This window comes from Balaenoptera musculus, chromosome 18 (genome assembly GCF_009873245.2).
Source record: "Balaenoptera musculus isolate JJ_BM4_2016_0621 chromosome 18, mBalMus1.pri.v3, whole genome shotgun sequence".
NCBI classification, from domain to species: Eukaryota; Metazoa; Chordata; class Mammalia; order Artiodactyla; family Balaenopteridae; genus Balaenoptera; species Balaenoptera musculus.
Genome location: NC_045802.1, coordinates 65,389,514 through 65,408,473, shown reverse-complemented (window position 1 = coordinate 65,408,473; position 18,960 = coordinate 65,389,514). Strand labels below are relative to the sequence as shown.

Genomic DNA, 18,960 nt, shown 5'->3' with positions numbered 1-18,960 from the left:
TGGATGCGAGTGTCAGCCGGCTCTCTGCTGGCTCTTCTTGTAAGGACACTACTCCTATCAGACTGGGGACCCTGAGGCCCTGTCTTCTAACACAGCCACACTCGGGGCTAGGACTTCACCACGTGAATTTTGCAGGGGAGGGACCCACAAACATAAAGACCATAACATTTGTCTTTTTAATTCATCCCAAATTTGAGTATTTACTGTGCACTAACCACCTTTCTAGTCCTGCCCCTCTCCAGCTTTGTAAACTCAAAGCAGTGTGTATTTCTGTTTTTAATATTTTATTTTTATGTTCCCTAATCTTCCCTCTGTGTTCTGGGAAACTTTTTTACTTTATCTTCAATCCTTCTATTGATCTTTCTTTTTAAGAGGGCAATCACATTTTTTTTTTAACATCTTTATTGGAGTATACTTGCTTTACAATGGTGTGTTAGTTTCTGCTTTATAACAAAGTGAATCAGCTATACATATACATATATCCCCATATCTCCTCCCTCTTGCGTCTCCCTCCCTCCCACCCTCCCTATCCCACCCCTCTAGGTGGTCACAAAGCACCGAGCTGATCTCCCTGTGCTATGTGGCTGCTTCTAAGAGGGCAGTCACATTTTAATTTCCAGCAAATCTTTCTTTTCCCTGCTTGTTTTCTTTTAATTTCAATTTGTTCTTGTTCTGTGGCTTTATTGACTTTTCAGATATCTCTGGAAAACATTAATTATAATTATTTTAAGAGTCTCTTTGGTTCTCTTGGTTATCTTTGTTTCCTTTGGTTGAATCATTTGTGTGTTCATCTTGGTCCTTTTTTCTTTTACTGTTGATTATCTTCAAACGCCTGGAGATTCTTGTCTGTTAGTGTACATTTAAGAATAAAAAATGAGATTAATCAGTATACATAGCTGGCTTGAGTTTCCTCTGTGATGGTGTAAATGTGTTTGTTTCTCCAATAGGCTTCTTCCCTGAACGGGGGGGTTAATTGGTAACTTCAGGTGTATTAGCACGGTGTAGAACTGGCAGGCTTCTCTCTAGATCTGTGGGCCTGGAACAGAACAAGCCCATCCCACACACCAGCCTGGCCAAACGTCACAAAGAGGGGACTTCACTCAAGAGCATCAATACCTATACAAAAATCTCTCCCTCTCTCTCTCTCTCTCTCTCTCGCTTTCTCTCTTTCTTTATCTTTCTCTCAATAAACTTCTATTTTTAGCCTTCCACTTTTTATCTTGGAATAAACACCAGGCTGTCAGTTTCTTTCTGCAATGCAGAAGAAGGAATGAGAGTGGAGAGCTGACGTGCACAGATTTTCCATACAGTCCTTCAGTTAATTGCTTCACTGGGTGATGTACTCCCCACCAGTGTTTTCTGTTAGGAGGCTTTCCCAGGCTTCTCTGTTAAGAAAATCAACTCATCATCTCAGCTGTGTATTCTGTTTTCCGCGTGTAGAAATTCGTTGATAACTCTGCCCCAGTGTTGTCTCATGACCACTTCTCCCATTGTCTTTATTGCTATTCCCGTTTATATTTCTTATCTTTCCAGTGGAGTTTAGTGGAGAGATATAGTCTGCCATCTTGAATTATGGAACAGGATCCATTTAAACTGTATATTAATTAATTTCTGCCTGAAAATATCATTTTGAATTTTCAGTATTCTTAAATCAGTATGTGACGGCTCAATGATGCAGAAGGTGAAGAAACCATTTTGATCTCTAAGCGTCTTCACTAGTACTGATTCTCACATTTGTATAGTATTTGTGTCTGTGTTTGAATGCTCTGTCCTCGCATCTTAGACGAGGACCATATATGTCTTCTGCTTTTTGTTGTTCCATTACATTAATAACAGGATACTTTGTACATGGTGAGTAATCTGTTAGTACTGTTCAAGGCCTCTATTGCCAGGCAGGGTGCTAGGTCCTGAAGATAACAAAGATAAATAAGGTATGGTCCTTGTTCTCATAGACTCATGGGAACTTGCTTCTAGGTGGGTAAAGAGGCAAGTAGTTATGATACAATGTAATAGATCCCATAACATACAAAGAGCTATTCTTAGGGCACATAATGAAGCAAGTAGGTACTAAACTAACAAACAAGAGGATCCTCAGGGAGCACCTATGCTTTTTATTATATTAATTCATACCTCAGTCAGGTTTACGCTAATGTGATGTTTGAGATTTCAGGAGCTAAATAAACTCTCCTCCCCTACAGTTTTGACACATGATGAACTCTAGCACGGGCCTGTGTAAGAAGATGAGAAAGTATGACAAGAAATCTGCCACCTGCTGGGGAAATGTGGAACTACTGCTAAGACTTTTGAAAGTTTCATTAAGGATCAGTGACATATTCTTCAATTTAAATTATATTATTTAAAAATACATGTGTTTAATGTATTGAATAAGTTTAAGTTATATAAGAAATGACCATTGAGTATTTAAAACTAGATTGTTCCTCTTTCCTGATTGCTTAAAACACTGTGTTTTCACCAGTTAAAGTGATAATTTTGCCAGATAGCCAAGTAGAAGAACATATCTGACTAGCTGGTCCTCATGGGGAATTAGCAAACCATCTACATGTTTGGATATTCCAGCTCTATGTGCATCCATAGTTCTTCATTCAAAAGATGCTTTTAAATTAGAGAAATCTATTTTGTGTTTTTTTCTTCTGAGAAAGAAGAAGGACTCATGGTTATCTCCCAATAATTTTTTTTTAAAGTAAGCCCATTTATACCTTAACTGTTGTTTTAAAATGGAAGTAGTGTCACACTGTAATTACTTATTTTGTTTATCTTAAACCATATGATGTTTTAATCCTATGCAGTATTTGTATTTTTTTAATGTTTCTAATTTTTATTTCATAAAATGATATTCATGGGCTTATGGGGTATATATGTATTCTTTTTAAAAAAGAACTGGCTAGTTTTATAGAAACTTAGTTAAGAGTGTAAACAGTTTGTTTTCCTGTTTTATATTAATAATAGATGAATAGGAATAGTAAATGTTCAAAAACTATCCAACTATTCTAGAATCATAGGATCTTGGGACTGGAGAAGACCTCAGTGTCATTTGGACCCTGTCCCCTGAAGAAGCTGATTGAATAGGGCTGAGGTGAGCGTGGGAAATCATGATTGTCTAAGAAGCTCTCCAGATGACTCCAGTGATAAGTGAGGTTTGAGGAACAGCCCCCCTTACCAGGCCCTGCCAGGTGGACCCTCAAGCCATCTTGGAACCTTCCAGGGCCCCATGGAACTGTCTGCCTCTGGAGACTGGCTGGTCCATCTTTGGACAACTCCGTACACAGTTCCACAGTGAGCCCGAAGCTGTCTACTGGCAGTCTCTACTCTTGCTCCTTTGGGCTCTTCTGAACGAATCTAATCCTTCTCTATTGGATGGCACAGCCCATAGAATATTTGAAAATCACTACTTTGCCCCCAGCAGCTTCGTTCTTCCTAATAAGAGATCACAAGACCTCTCCTTCTCCCTGTAACCTTCCCTTTGTTACTTGTTTGGGTTTGTCTGTGATAAAATGGAGTGCTCCAGGTGTGGCCTGGAATGGAAGTAGATTATTCCTGTGGGTTCCAAGGGTGCTGTCAAAGGCTTGAGTGGTAACTCGGCCTGGGGTGAAGACCCCAGTTCCATGGGGTCTCCGGCTCACTCCTCTTTGGAGTCGGGACTTGGTGAGAGGTAAGAGACTCTGTAAGCTTCTGGCTTAGGCCAGATGCTCCAACCCAGCTACCTCCGGTCTGCTTGTGGTGCTTTAGGCAGAAGCCCCAGCTGACTGTGAGATGGTACTTCACTAGGTAATGGCACCTGATTTCCACACTTATTACTAACTACCATCTCCAATAAGCTAGATTCTGTACTTCATAGAATATAAGCTAAAATTGCAGAATAATGTACTTTGTAGCTTGTGATTTGAATGGCTAAAGTTACATGTCTCATTTCCAGATGAATGATACCTTATATCTAAAAATCCAGACTTACAAATATTTCTTTACAGGGAGATTCTTTTATAAAATGGCTAATGTTTACGTCAAGTGCATGTAGAGCGCAGCGCCATACAGAGCTCTCCCCTCCTCGGGGACGCGCTAGGGGAACTGAACCGCAGGGCAGCACTCGCGGAGAAGGCCCCAGCTCCGCTGCCCTGAGGGTGCTGGAAGGTAGCCCGAGGCCTTCCACATGCATTCCTGATCCTGAGTTCCGGTGTTCAGGCGCAGGCCCTATAGCGAATTTTAACAAAAATCAAATCCTAGGAGAGAGCAAAGACACACGGTGCTTCCCGTTTTGAGAAGTTACAATCCACTTCTCCTTCCTCCTTCTCAGAGGAAAGTCGGAACAGAGCGTATCCGAGAATTAGGAGATTTTGAGTTTTAACCATGAAAAGACATTTAAGTTTGGGGTATAAGTTTTGGTTTAAGGTAAACCCGGAATATAAGACTGAAGACAGTCCAAAGTCTCCATGCCTCCCAGATGCTTTGGTGCCAGCGGTTAGACGTTGGAAGTGCCCGTCCTTCGGCTCCAGTTATTCTCAAGTTCAGGGAACCATGAAGCTCCTAGAGGGAGAGAAGAGAATACCTCCAGGAAGCACCGCAGGCCGTCAGCCTGGGCTTACAGACAAAATCAGGCTTTTCTTTAATAGTAAAAATGCAGGGCTTCCCTGGTGGCGCAGTGGTTAAGAATCTGCCTGCCAATGCAGGAGACACGGGTTCAAGCCCTGGTCCAGGAAGATCCCACATGCGGCGGAGCAACTAAGCCCATGCGCCACAACTACTGAGCCTGCACTCTGGAGCTCGCCTGCCACAACTACTGAGCCCGTGTGCCACAACTATTGAAGTCTGTGCGCCTAGAGCCTGTGCTCCTTAACAAGAGAAGCCACCGCAAGAAGCCCGTGCACCACAACGAAGAATAGCCCCCGCTCATCAGAACTAGAGAAAGCCTGTGCACAGCAACAAAGACCCAACGCAGCCAAAGATAAATAAATTAAATAAATAATTTTTTTTAAAAAATGCAGTTTGACACGAATGGGAGCCTGCCCAAAGAAACGGTTGCTCCTGTGGGTCAGGTCCAGCGCCTGGGACGCAACCAGACAGACAGGTGCTACCACCCAGAAGAAGACCCAGATGAATAGTGTTCAAGGCAGTAGGTATATGTCAAGTCAGACTACCCTTCAGTAACTGAAGCACGGCTAAGAGAATTTTCTTCTCTGAGATACAGCAGCAAAGTTGGTGGCATTTAACTTCCCACTGGAACACATGAGACTGTTCATTGAAGGGCTCTGACGTACGTCTCAGATCCCTGGTTCGGAGATCAAACGAAAAGTGCTAACGGATCCAGGCTCAGTACCATGAAGTCTCAGTCACTGCCCAGCCCCTGTCTTGCCCACTTCTGTTCAGCAGACTTAAGGGGGTCCTTCTTCTTCCAAAGAACCAATTGATTTTAAGATCTTCCTTTTGGTGGCAAAGTGAGGGAGGTGAGGCACAAAGGTTCAGGAGTTTGGTGGTGAGTGTGCAAACAGGCAACTCTGTGATGGCAGCACGTGGTCAGGGGTGCCAGCCCACCCTGTAAGCCCTCAAAAAATGAGTCCAAGTGTTAGGTAATGGGATAGCTGTTCCCCAGTTTGCTGTTTATTAGCCCAGCTTATCAAATATAAAATTCTGTTTTCTGAGAAATTCTAGAGTGAAGTCTCTTTGCTTAGAACCTACTGTTAACAGCTTCGTTTATAGACTCCAGATTTGGAGAATAATCTTGTCCCCTACAGTTCATAGTTACTTGATTTAAGTTACTTAAATTTAAGTGTATTTCAATCATGATCCTGCCCAACTATGTAAGGTTTGCATCCTATCTGATGTGATTTCACTTTAAAATCACAGGCTTTGGGCTTCCCTGGTGGTGCAGTGGTTGAGAATCTGCCTGCCAATGCAGAGGACACGGGTTCGAGCCCTGGTCTGGGAAGATCCCACATGCCGCGGAGCAACTAAGCCCGTGAGCCACAACTACTGAGCCTGCGCGTCTGGAGCCCGTGCTCCGCAACAAGAGAGGCCGCGACAGTGAGAGGCCCGCGCACCGCGATGAAGAGTGGCCCCCGCTCGCCACAACTGGAGAAAGCCCTCGCACAGAAACGAAGACCCAACACAGTCATAAATAAATTAAAAAAAAAAAAAAAGAGTACACCCCTTAAAAAAAAAAAATTTAAAGGTTTTGATTACAATTGAAGGACGAAAAGGTATTCAAATTCTAAAAGACTGGTTCAAAACCAAAAGATTTGAATGACAAAGGCTCCAGGTAGCCCAGTGTTTAAAATTTGGGACCAAGTTAGAGAAGGAGTAATTTCGGTACCAGCCTTGTGGAGTAAGATGAAGTGCGAAGTAAACATAACTGATCATACGGCGGAGCATCTAACCTAGTCCAGAGCACCATGCTCAAACTCCCTTATCGACAGAAGTGAGCAAACCCACCACTGGTGTGCAGGCTTTCCTTCGTTTTCCCACAGTCTGCTTCCACCAGAAAAATGTTTCCAGTTTCGTCCAAAGGCTGATAATCCAGGTCTTCCTAACCTGAACAAATCCAACAAATATTTAAGTAGCTACAGTGCGCGAGGCTGTCCTTTTGAAGTTACTAGGCCAGTACAAGTGGCATTCACTAAATATCCAAATGAAAATGCTGAGCAGGGAAAGTGTCAGGAAGGCATGAGAAAGTGACATTTAGGATGCAAAGCGAAGGAGGAGGAAGTGCACACTGGGCGCAGACTAGCAAGGGGGTAGTTTTGTTCCTTTGAGGACGAGGAGGAGAGGAGGGGGTGGGGAGGTTGGAGCCAGGTGCACAAACAAGGTGACGTAGGGGAGTTTGTCAAGTACGTGGAGAGCTTTGGTGATCTGACCCTAAAGTGCAGTGAAGGGCTCTAACTAATTCGTCAGTGTTAATCCGGAATCTCTCCGGGAGTATTTCTATGCCTGCACTGTTTCCTAATAGTTATATTTATTCATAATATCATTCCTGACTATATCGGGTAAAAGCTCTTGGATAAGGACAAAGAGCCTTATTTGGGATCTGATGATGCGATTTTTCTTCATTGCACAGCGTCCAAGACAAAATTCCCCTGGCCTAAGGCCATGCTGTACAGGGCATTCACTGCATGTTGACCTACCAAGAGAAAGAGAAGCTAGTTTTCTTGCACTAAAATCGTGCAACTGTAGAATGAGGTCTTTCCACTTTTATGAGGTTTTAGTAACCTGCGGCAACAAAAGCATAAACACTGCAGGAAATACAACATTGCAACAGCTGGTATGTGTGAAGGAGTATTAATAAAATCCTAAGAAAACTGTAATACAGTGAAGGATTGTTAGAAGAGTTATCCTTTGCTATCTATCTTTAAAGAACCTTTCACAGAGAGAAAAATCACATCCATTTAGGGCAACCAGTCTTTTAAAAAATCCTTTACATAGATAAATACATACATACAAATGAGACACTATTCTTATAGAAATCTCCTGTAAGAGCAGGGAAACATGCAAATAACACAAACTTAAATCCGCCAAGAAATGCTGCAAGCAGTGGTTTCTCCCTCGTGCTTTTTAACAATGTTCGATTCCAATTTCCTCAGGAAGACCTTGGAAACTCCTTTTGCCAGTGGCCCTTCCAAATCCAGCTGCTGGGTCCCTCGTGACATTAGAACTGGAGGAGATGCTTCTCCCAGTAGACTGACCTTAGTGAAGGTTGGAAATGTATTCAAAACAAGACTGCAACCTCGGAGTTGTCACCTGGAGGCCTCCTTGTTAGGAAACTGAATCCTAGTGTAAGGCAGCAACAGATGACTGTGCATCTCATGCTTCTGTTGATCTCCAAGGAAGGACTGACTCGGTGGATAGAGGTTTGCAGAGTTCAGGGTCTCTGGGGTGTGACCTATAATGCCTTAAGATTGAAGTGATTGATTGGATTTCTCGGGCGTGAGAGTAGGAGGGGGAGGGGATCAGGGCTTACAACCGCTGAGGGGCTGGTAGACTCGGCTCTCCCCTCCTGTGCGAAGGCAGGCAGCCCTCAGGCCTGTTGCAGGTACTTGCAGTATCTTCAGACGAAGGCTGATTGATGATGTGTTGCTAAGGTAGGTATCATGATTATTAAGAATGTGGCAACTGCTTTCTGGGGAAGTTCTCTAAGTATTCTAGCTGTCCTGTAGTTTTAGGACATGCAGAATACACAAAGAAAGCTCCTTTTGTTTGTAGTTAGAGATCTGACTGAGATAAGCCGCAGAGTCCCCACCACCCCTTTCAGAACTTTAACAGAAATGTGCGTGTTATGATATAAAAGGGAAAGTCCTCAGAGCCAACCTAAAAGTTAGATTTTAATGGTACTGAAAGTGAAGAACCGGCCACCTGTTAAGGCCTCACTGTCCTAGGGCCTGGGGGGCTGGGTTACGAGACTGTAATCACTTCTGCCTTTTGCGCTCTTCCTGCAGCTCGTGTCAGGCAGGAGCCCTCTGTCACCTCAGTAGTTGATTACATGTAAAGCAAAGCTGGAAAACAGACTTCTCCAAAAGACTGAAGGAAAGTACTCATTTGACCATAAATATTTTTATTAAATGTGAAAATACACGGGCATAAAAATAGTACCCATATTTGTAGACATGTCTGAGACCCATTTCAGTTAACGTTTGGTGTTGTTTTTATGAAGACACTAAATTGAGATGGATTAAGTTACTTCGTCTTGTCTCATTCAAACCAACCACAGTAGGAGTAACAGCCTAACTTATCAGACATCTCCAGTTTTTCCCCTCCCCTGTGCTCTGCTTTCAACTGCACGGGAGAGGTTCAACCACAGAGGTACGAAACAAAGTCTGTTTACTATACACAAAGCCACGCAGTGGCTAAATTTACTCTTAAATCATTCAGCAAATGAGATCATTAAACAAAACTAATTATCCCCACCTATTAACATCATTTGCAATTACAGAATAAACTCTGCTACTAACAAAAAAGGAATGATCTGATTTAGAATAAGGATAATTGTTGGTAAATCAGCATTTGCCTTCCTCCTTCCTTTATAAACATGGAAAAGTCAACTACATTCAACGTAGCTGCATGAATTTCTCTAGGTTAACCACTGGTGTGTACTCGATGAAAACTCTGCACAGGGCCTGTCACCGGGGCCCCGTCCCTCTAAGGAGGCACAGGCCTGACTGAGGAGCCATTTGTAACTAAGCATCTTGTGCCCTTTTTTCATGGTAAATGTCACATACAACTTCTGACCAATTTCACGCTTTAAAGGTGAAATCTTTCATTTTCCACCAGGAATAGAAAATGGTGCCAACTTAAAATTGCGATTCTATTAGCTTTTTTCCTTCATACTCGGTTATCAGTAGTATTTTTCTCTTAAGCCGTGGGTAGTTTTTACATTCCATTATCAGAGTCCCAAAGAGTTCTGTTTTCATACTGATACTTGAACTTTTAATACTGCCTAAAGAGAAAAATGTTTTAAAATTAGTATTGTTATATCCAATTCACATTAGTAAACTATTGAAGTCGTTTTCCAGTTTTCATTTATCCATGTTAAGAAAGCACAAACTTTCAGAAGTGGGCATTAATTTATCCTCTCTTTTTGGAACTTTTTCAGGTTTATAGGCTGATGTGTTGAATACTTGTTGCTGTGGGAAAATATCCATTTACAGGCCAGCGATACTTCACTTCCGGCGCTCACTGAAAAGGGAGGGAGGAGTTTAACAGGGAACGTAATACAGCCAAGGCGGGTGCCCCGCTCATTTGGCTTTTCCAGAGAGAGCCACACCGGTTACCCGGCACCCGCACGAGCGGTGACGACCTCCTGCATCAGGCCGCCAGGACGGACGAGTGTCCCTTCACACTCCCAGCGCTCTCCTCAGTCACTCTGAAAGAAGCGTGGAGTGACCACCTTCCCAATCAAGCGGATGCCAGAAGACCGCTGATGACCCTCACGGCTGGAACTTAAAGGTCGTTATTTTCTTCATTAATTAGCTAAACAACAGAGCCCAGAGAATTTCTCTTCGTGGCGCTGGCGCTTGGCACCATACTTGCTTCTCCCTCTTCACTGAAAACAAGTTAACTCTCTGCACATTTCCACTACGACGACTAAAGTCAGTCCCTGGTAAGGCTTTAGGAACAGGATTTATAGTTATTACAGGTGGAGAAAAAAGTGAAGCAAACAACCCTTTCGGCGGCGGGGGGGGCAGTCGGCGAGGTGACAGGTGCCCAGGACACGTGGCCCACCTCCAGCCGTCCGGACTCCTTCCGGCTCCTCCTTGCTGGCAGCCTTGCATCCTCTCCTCCGGATAGAACGGCAAGTGGTTTGATACTTCCCTCGTTCTGATTCTGTGTGAAAACTCTTACTTGTAAAAGTAGGTAGAGGCCATTGCTAGATTTCAGAGAGTTCACAGTGACATCATATATGAAAGAACCAGATTGAAAAAAAAATTGCTGATGTAACTAATGAAGTAACAAGATTAAAGAATAAACAAAAATGAATTTCCCTTGTAAATTATTTTCACACTGACTTGAATTTTGAGACATTAAAACAAAATGAGAGCTGCAAGCTGTTTGCTAGTTTTCAAAATGCAATCTTAAGTTTATTGGTAAGAAATAAACTTCTAAATAGATGCAGAAAGCACTCACGTGTTTTGTTCACCTCAACTATGTGTTTTGTCTCAGTTTAAACAATTTTTTTCCACGCATGTTTCAGGATGACTGTAGAAGAAAACGATTTGTGCTTGGCTGGCTGTTGTGGATATTAGCAGTCAGGACGGTCCCCGCAACTCAAAGAAAATGCTTGATTTCCTAAAAACAATATATTAAGCCTATCCTGCTTAAATTGCTTCAGAATGCTCTGAGGCAAAAACAAAAACCTTTCCAGAATGTAATAATTCTTATCTAAAGTAATTCTCTTAGAATTTAAATGCAGCATCATAATTCCATAAATATTTCATGTTCTTGATTAAAGTAACACTCTTTTTTTTTTTTTTTTTGGGAAAAAGTTATCCAGTATATAAAGACTGAATAGTTCATTTCTCTTAAAAGGTAAGAAGAAGGTATCCCAAGAAGAGATGCCATCTTGATAGTGGACATACAGCTGGAGCTGACTAGATCTGTAAACCTGTTTTTTGTTGTTTTGTTGTTTTTTTCTGGCAGAGAACATCCAGAGGCATCAAGGTCTGAAAAAGGGGCAGGCCTGCTATTTAACGCCCACCTCAAAACAGTCCCACACGAGCACCCACGGGCCAGGTCGGCCAGGACCTAAGAGATACTGTCGGCTGTATTTACTAAAAGTGGGAAACATGGCGTTCTGTTTGTTTATGTTGACTGAGCGACTTTACATTTCTAAGCCAATCCTGTTACAGGAAATGCTGTTTAACTCACAACTTCAGTTGTTAAAGTATTTCATTCTGCACTACAGCAATATTATTTTAAATACCACTGCTATATTATCTGAACCTATTTTACACATTACTTTTTCGTTTGTTGTGTTTCATATTAAAAGGGCCAGTAGGATTTACAGTTAATTCGATTTTCAGTATTCCCCTGCAGGTACTGAACAAAAAAACATACATGCTTAACATCAGTCCAAATCTAACCCTGGCTCCAGCGACTATCAATCATTCGGTAGCAGGTTTTCTAAAAGACAGGCTCTGCCCACCTTCACCGACAGACACAGTGATGCTCGTAGAGAGGTGGGGATGCATGTGGAAACTGGGCATGTTCACAAGTGACCGGACTGACCAGAATGGAAGCAAAGCCGTCCCTGACAACGTACAGCTCAGAGCGTTCGTTCCTCTGGGAGAATCCCGACAGACACCACCGCTCCTCCTCACAGATGCAGGCGCTGACACGTAAGCAAGGACGTGAAGAAAAGAATTTCCACGTGCTCCAGTGTAGAAAACTACAAACTCTGTGCGCCTGCCTCAGACTCCTTCGTCCCGACGTTCACAGCCCAGACACAGAACCGTTCCCCGGCCTCCCTGCCCTCACAAACCCATCAGCCTCAAGTCTAAAACGGATGAAAGAACAGATATTTCCTATGAAAACAACTCTTTGGTCATGGACAAACTGAAAGACTGAAATTTTTTTTTCATTAAGATCCTGGAACAAGGTTTTTTTGTTTTTAATCTTTAAAAAATGAAGAGCAGAAAAACAGCTGGTTTAATTGAAGTGGAATTTAAATCTAAAAGGTCCGCCTGAGCTGAAGGGATTGAACCCTTGCCATGAGTTCCAGCTTCTGTGGAAAGGGTTGCCGCCCCCTCCTTGTTGGCTTTCTGCATCCAGGGGGTCTTCTCCGTCGTCGAACTTCTTCCTCATCTCTGTAAAAGAAACCAGCGAGCTAAGAGCCAGGCGCTGCCTGAGGTGTGGGCTGAGGCGGGGTCTGAGGACCCCACCCCTCGGTTACCGAGACACTCGGTTAGCCGTGACCGACTGATGCTCAAACCCAGCCTCCCTCTCCCACCCAGATCACAGACTCGGCTTCAGGAGAAACCAGTCATGGAGAAGGCGGTGAGGTTCAGGGTTGAAAATGGATATTCATGCAAGTTCGGGCCCCCTAAATCTTCTCTCCTCACAAGAAGCTACCCAAGGAAATTCTTCTCTGGGAAAGCCGAGGAACTGCAGGGAATGAGACCTCAAAGTCACGCACGGCCGTGTTCACCGTCCTGCCCCCAGGCATCAAGTCAGCCAGGCGAACCTCGTCAACCCATGAAGCGCCTGGGGCCTCACTATTAAATCTAAACAGGAGGAAGGCGCCCCAGACCTGAGGGAGGGAGGCGCCCTATCGTACAGGCCAGCAGGCCACCTCCACTGCTGTGCCTGTCAGTCCGGAGCGAAGTCCGTGATGAGACAGAGGCCAGTGCAGACACGTGCGAGAAAGGACACTGCAGGCAGCAGACGAGCAAGCTAATACGCTCAGGGATTAGGAACAGCTACCATCGTTACAGTAAGGACAGGGGCTGAGAAAAAGGCACAGAGGACAGAAAAGAACTCCGAGTGCAGCTCCTTTCTCGATGCGTGCCGCTCTGCCCGGAGGCCCCCTGCTCCCCTCAGGGCTCAGCTCCAGAGCGCCTCGCCGGCCCACTGCACACGCTGAGAGGACAGAGCCATTCACAGGCACGACATGTGCAGAATAAAGAACAAACAGTATGTATCCTCCTGTACTCCTTAAGTAATTCCTCTCTCTCTCTCACTGGATTATAAATTACTTGAGAAAAAACGTCATTTAATTTCAATTCCACAGCATAAGTAGTTCAGAAACTTGTCAAATGGGCATAAAATGTGATTTCCTTCTACTTTGTTAAATTTGTCTAGCTCAAGTCATAGTTTCTGCTCCCACTGACATGGAAAGCCACAAAAAAGCAGTAGGTTAACTTAACATGGAATTCCCTCTGGAAATGTCAAAGCATTGCTCAGTATTACCTAAATTCTTAAACTGTCTCCCTCTTATTTTCCAGGTCATTTTAGCTTATGGTGAAATGAATGACCGTTAGAGCAAGATTCCTGGGGAGCCACCCTCAGAGGGCGGGGCCGGCCCGGGGCTGGGTATTTGCCCCTGTCGCACCACTGCACACTCCTGCCTGGCAGTTCATATTGTAATCAAGCTCCTTCCTGTACGTTTGATATAAAAATTCACATTGATCTGTGAAGCTGGAAGGAACGAACCTAAGAGGATCCCTCTTGTTGTACTTGCATATCACTGGTGAAAAAAACCTGAGGCCCAAAAAAGTTCTAGGAACTTATTCAAATAGAGATAAGAGTCACTCTCAGGCCTTCTGATTCTACACTTGGTGGCGTCTCCACTGCACTGTGCACATGAGGGTCCCTAGAGTCTGACAAGGGTAGACATGAAAATGGGCTTCAGGGACCATCACCAGCTCCCGAGGTCAGCCCCAGGGGGCCCACCCACCACGCACCCCACTGTCCACTCCTGACACGGCCTCTAAAACGGGCAAAGGAATAGAGCTAAGAAGTCGCCAGTCACTGACTCGGCCATTTCAAGAGAACAGAAACATTAAAGCGAACAATACCTGGATCGGAGAGGACTTCTTTAGCAGCTGCTATGTCAATGAACTTTTTCTCAGCTTTTTTCTTTTCTTCTTCATTCTGGAAGTTATCTGGGTGCCACTGCAGTGCTAATTTTCGGTATGCTTTAATGATTTCTTGTTTTTTGGCATTTCTGAAGGGTGGTAAAATTAATTCATAATCATTAGCTAAGAAGTGTCCAACATACCGCCAGGAGGAGCTGAGAGAGACAGTTAGGAAGATCCCACTGGCCGATCAGCAACCTGGTTTTCCGATACTGCCGTCACGACCGGCGGAACGTCTTCGCCAGCGCTCCGCGCGACCGCTACAGTCACCAGGCTTCCCTGCATGCTTGCTCCCTAAGGTTAGAATCTCACCAGGAACAAATTAAATAAAGTACTCCTGAGCTTTACAAGTCTCCCTTAAGAAAATTGCATTGATGCATTTTTAAACTTTCTGAATTTCCAAACTACCATGATTCGATTCTTGGCATTAAAAGAGACACTGACTCTTTGAAGCCCACTTTGTATTTTGCTCCTGGGTTAGCTTACTTTAAAAGAACAAAGTTTCAGACTGTTGACTGAAAGATTGATGGGTCCCCTGTTCAGGGAAGGTGGGTCTAATATAAAAGCAGGTATTGCATAAATTACCTTCTCCCTGTGCCTGCAAGTTCATTCTGAAAGTGCCACTTTATTTTTAGGCCTAGAGTAGTTTTCTTTTCCCCAACTCCTCTCTCCCTCCTGTCCCCACCAAAAGAAAGCTCACTCCCACCTCTTGTAAAAAAATCTAGGCCCAGGACCTATTCATGCTATAGTGTCCTTTCTTTGTCACCAACTACTAATACTCCATCATTGCATGACTAGTCTCTATCAAAGAAATTTATCTGTAATATATTCAAAACAGCTTTATGATGTTCAAGACTGTTAGGGTTTAATCTATGACTGAAATTACCTAAGAAAAGGAAATGAATCAGAGGGAAAAAAGAGCAACAATTAGCTTTAAAACAGTTGATTAAAAATAACAATGTGAATTTTCAATTTCTAACTCACCTTTTTACTCCCAAGATTTTATAATAATCTCGTTTCTGCGACTGTTTCAGTAGCCTCTGTGCTTTCTCTAGACCTTCTCGAATCTGCTGGTCATTCTCATTGTGTTCCTGAGCAGTTTCATAGTCCTGAATAGCTGTCAAAATATGTTGAAGACAATGCTGTTAAAAGGAATTAAATGTGTGTGACCTTTACATACCCCGCAAATGTGATACTAAAGTCACCATCCTCAACCCCTTCCTTTGCCATTACTAAGAGCGTGAGAAGCGATATCGCCTTAGTAATTTTGTTCAAAACCACGAAAGGCATCATTAAGGCTGAATTAGGTAGCCCGCTGCTCCCGTTCAGTAAAAGCCACACTGCTTGTTTACCTGCCCACCCTCCCACATTAGCTTCCCCACGACTGTGAGGTGTCTTAATATCAGCACTTTATGCGAAGCAGTGAAGTGCCTGTTGCACAGGAAAACAAGACAGCAGCAAAGAAAATCTTCATGGGGAGCTCTGGGGCCACGGTTCAGAAGGATGAGAGGCTCAGAGACCTGGAGAAACCATCAGCAGTCAGAATGACCAGTTCACGCACAGGTTTCAACGCAAACTGTTACAAACCTGATTTTTTTTTAAGTATCAATCAAAACTGAAAGACACATACAGTCCTGGTATGGGAAGTCTGACGACAATTCACATGGCATCTTTCTTTTCATATTATTTTAAATATTTAGAGAATACAAGGCCTCTGGATACCTAACGTCATGCAGAGCAGAGGCCCCTCCTTAGAAGGACCTGCTGGCAAGCCCGGCCCTTGGCTGACGACTGGCAAGTTGGGTTTCAGCAGTGCTCCCACCCTTCCCTGATAAGAATGGCTGGCCTACCTAAACTGTTTGTATGAACAATGTGGTTTACGCTAACCATCTCACCTTGTGGGCATTTCGGTATGGGCTAGGCAGCAGGTGCCCACCTGGCCAGCCCCCAGTACAGACCCTGGGCCCTGGTTCTCCGAGGAATTAAGGTCGTCTTGCTTGATTTCACAGACTCTTGGAATCTTCCACCCGGTTTCCTCTGGATTTCACCCACGTGCCTTTTTCCCTTTGCTGATCTTGTTTGTATCCTTTCATTAGGATAAGTCTTAGCCCTGAGAACAACTATATGCTGAGTCCCAGTGTCCTCCTTCTGAATCACCTAATCTGGGGGTGGTGATTTTTCTCACTGTCCTCCTTGGACAAAGAACTTAAATAATGGATTGTTGGGTTCAAATTCTAGTCTTTTATGGAACTGCATTTCACTGTGGGAAAGCCATCTCTCTGGATAACAGGCCTGAGCATTCATCTTGGCAACAGCTAATCCTGGAAGGGGTTTAAAAAGGCACCTTGGGCAGGTTTAAAATGAGAAAGATATTAGAGTAAGGTGGACAAATTTAGTTAGCCTGCACTACATAGAAAAATGAACCAATACTACCTTCGGCTCATGGGGGAAGTGCGGGACGCTTCAAGCTATTATCCTAATTCCTGCCTCAATGCATTAATATTAAATATTAACATGACACAATATTACAGTTACCCAACCAACACTGACATCATAAAATACCTTTCCAATTTAGCACACAGACACAAAGCCATTATAAATAGTAGTGAGGTTTAACTTGCAATATGCATAGCACTTGATATCACAACCTAGTAAGGAAATACACTTGAAATTTAGTACAAGGGGAAAATGTTTCAATATACTCAATTTTTCTACTTATGCAAACCCTACATTTTAAAACATGTTTTCATTCTTAAATGTTCAGAGTATCTTCCCCAAAGCAGTCTTCTGTCTCCTATCTTTCATTAACACTTAAGGTACATACATTTTTCCCAGTACAGGAAAGATATAAAATTATAAGTTGTTTCCTAAAATTCACATGATTACAGGTAGTTAACTAATTAGAAACTTAATATGGATGATGTAAGACTTCCCATGGACATAAACTAGACAGCTCATTTTTAGTTATATTTTCTCATATTCCACTCTCTAAGGGGGTATCTTCAAAAAAAAAAAGTAAATGACACCCAATTATGTTCCATATTATATGTCCCATATAACTGAACAGCTGTAAAGATTACAATAAGCCAGAAATATTAAGGTCCTTAATGAATAGTATGTTACATATGAGCCAAATCATCTTCTAACCCCTGAACCTAAAAACTCTGATCCTTCCCAAATTCTTTTTCTTCTGTGTGCCCCTCACCCAGTTCTTAAGGAGCAGTGCAAACAACCAGGGCAAGACGGCAGACAGTAAGTACACAGGAATTTCCTGTCTTCCATCCCACTATCCCACAAAAATGACAAAAAATAAAAAAATAATATAACCATGGCAGCCCTGAAAACTACAGCAGACCAGAAATTCTGACAAATTTCTGGAAGAGAGAAGGCAAACAGGATCACATTAATAACGAATAAACCTAATAGAACCACAATCCAAATATGCACTGAAAGAGGCCCTAGCAGATTTGGAAGCTGTTCCTTTTGGCCAAGCATTCTGAGTTTAGCAAGCAGGAGGAGCTTTAAGGCAATCATCAGGTTACTTCGCGAGATGAGTAAGCAATGGCTGCGCAGGCCCTGCCCCTGTATATCGCACAGCTGGCTGCAGCATTAACCCCAAGCAGGGCCCAAGGACTCGGCTCTAAGCAGGGTAGGAAATGCGCATGTGGAAGGCCCCTGGCGTGTGCCGCTGGGCCCAGGAAGAGACCTCCACAACGGGTCTGGAATAAGCACAGGAAAAGCAGTTCCACCCAGAACTTGAACACCAAAGGACTCCACCTGGTAAGTTAACTGTGTGAAGTTCTGCTCATGTTGGCAACTGGGCAAGATGACAGGCACGGTAGGGAACGTCTTCCTGTGAACAGGTCCTACCCACTTAAAGCCAGCGTGAGCTCCCCAATACAGAGAAGCATTTGAAAAGACAGATACACACAGTATGCACGGCTGCAAATGGCTCCCCTCTCTCTCACACTCCATTATTCCATTAGCAAGCCCCAAATCAGCTTCCCTTCAACATCTATCCAGAATTTAACCATTCCTCACCATTTTCACACTTACCACTGTGATGCAGTCCATCATTAATACACCTGAACAGCTATAATAGCTTCAAAAGGTGTTCATAAGGTGTTCCCAGCTTCCACCTTACTCCCCTAAAAGTCTATTCTCAAAACAGGGACCTTAGAGGTCCTTTTAAAGAGTTCATCAGACCTCCAACATATGCCCCATGGAGCACCAACTTTCTCCTCCTGCGTATCACACAAAACAAGGTAAACGGCGGGGGTGACGTGTGGGGGGTACACAGCATTTTCAGCACAACGATACAAGGAGACTGTTCAAAGGCTGCTACAATTAGCTAATAGCAGCCATGAATCTAAGATGAGAGGAAGAAGCAAACAGTGAGAGAGCCCTAAGAGAAAAGATCACAGAAAATGCCAGCAAAATACACTATGAGTATGGACTCACCCTGAGGTGAGTGACAACCTACATCCTGTACCTAGTACAAGAAGCATGAAATCTGGAGCAGACACGGTGGAGATAACGCAGAGGCCTTGCTGGGGAGAAGACAAGAAAGGGAGAATACAACGAGTGACAAGAGCAGAGAGCCCTGGGCAAAACATGCCAGGCAACGTGGAGACTGTGTGCTCTCTGCAAGTGACGGGCTCACCCAGAAGTGCAGAAGATACACCCCTTTGGTGTAGCAAAGGAAGTGGGCAGAGGGGCAACAGGGCTGGCAGCAGACGACCTCCTGGACACAGTTTGGTTCAGAGAAACAGAGAGGGCAGGGCTATAGAGAAAGGCCATTTTAGCAGGAAGCAGAATGTCTGTGGAAACAGTGAAGCAGAGAGTATTGCAACTGTCAAGTATAGAAGTTGCCTGTCCCCAGCACCCC

General features: G+C 43.7%; 2 protein-coding genes across 2 annotated transcripts in view; one reads left to right on the top strand and one right to left on the bottom strand.

Moving 5' to 3' along the window:
* UGGT2 (UDP-glucose glycoprotein glucosyltransferase 2) overlaps positions 1–2,822 on the top strand; it is a 176,922-nt gene extending 174,100 nt beyond the window's left edge. The window contains exon 39 of the mRNA XM_036831997.1: positions 2,199–2,822. Within this exon, the coding sequence (XP_036687892.1) occupies positions 2,199–2,221 (23 nt within the window). The 3' untranslated portion in view covers positions 2,222–2,822. The remainder of the gene's footprint in view (positions 1–2,198) is intronic.
* An 8,116-nt stretch (positions 2,823–10,938) lies between these two features.
* DNAJC3 (DnaJ heat shock protein family (Hsp40) member C3) overlaps positions 10,939–18,960 on the bottom strand; it is a 91,831-nt gene continuing 83,809 nt past the window's right edge. Inside the window, exons 10-12 of the mRNA XM_036831484.1 lie at positions 15,057–15,189; positions 14,013–14,161; positions 10,939–12,302 (exon numbers count right to left, since the gene is read on the bottom strand). Of these exons, the coding sequence (XP_036687379.1) occupies positions 12,145–12,302; positions 14,013–14,161; positions 15,057–15,189 (440 nt within the window). The 3' untranslated portion in view covers positions 10,939–12,144. The remainder of the gene's footprint in view (positions 12,303–14,012; positions 14,162–15,056; positions 15,190–18,960) is intronic.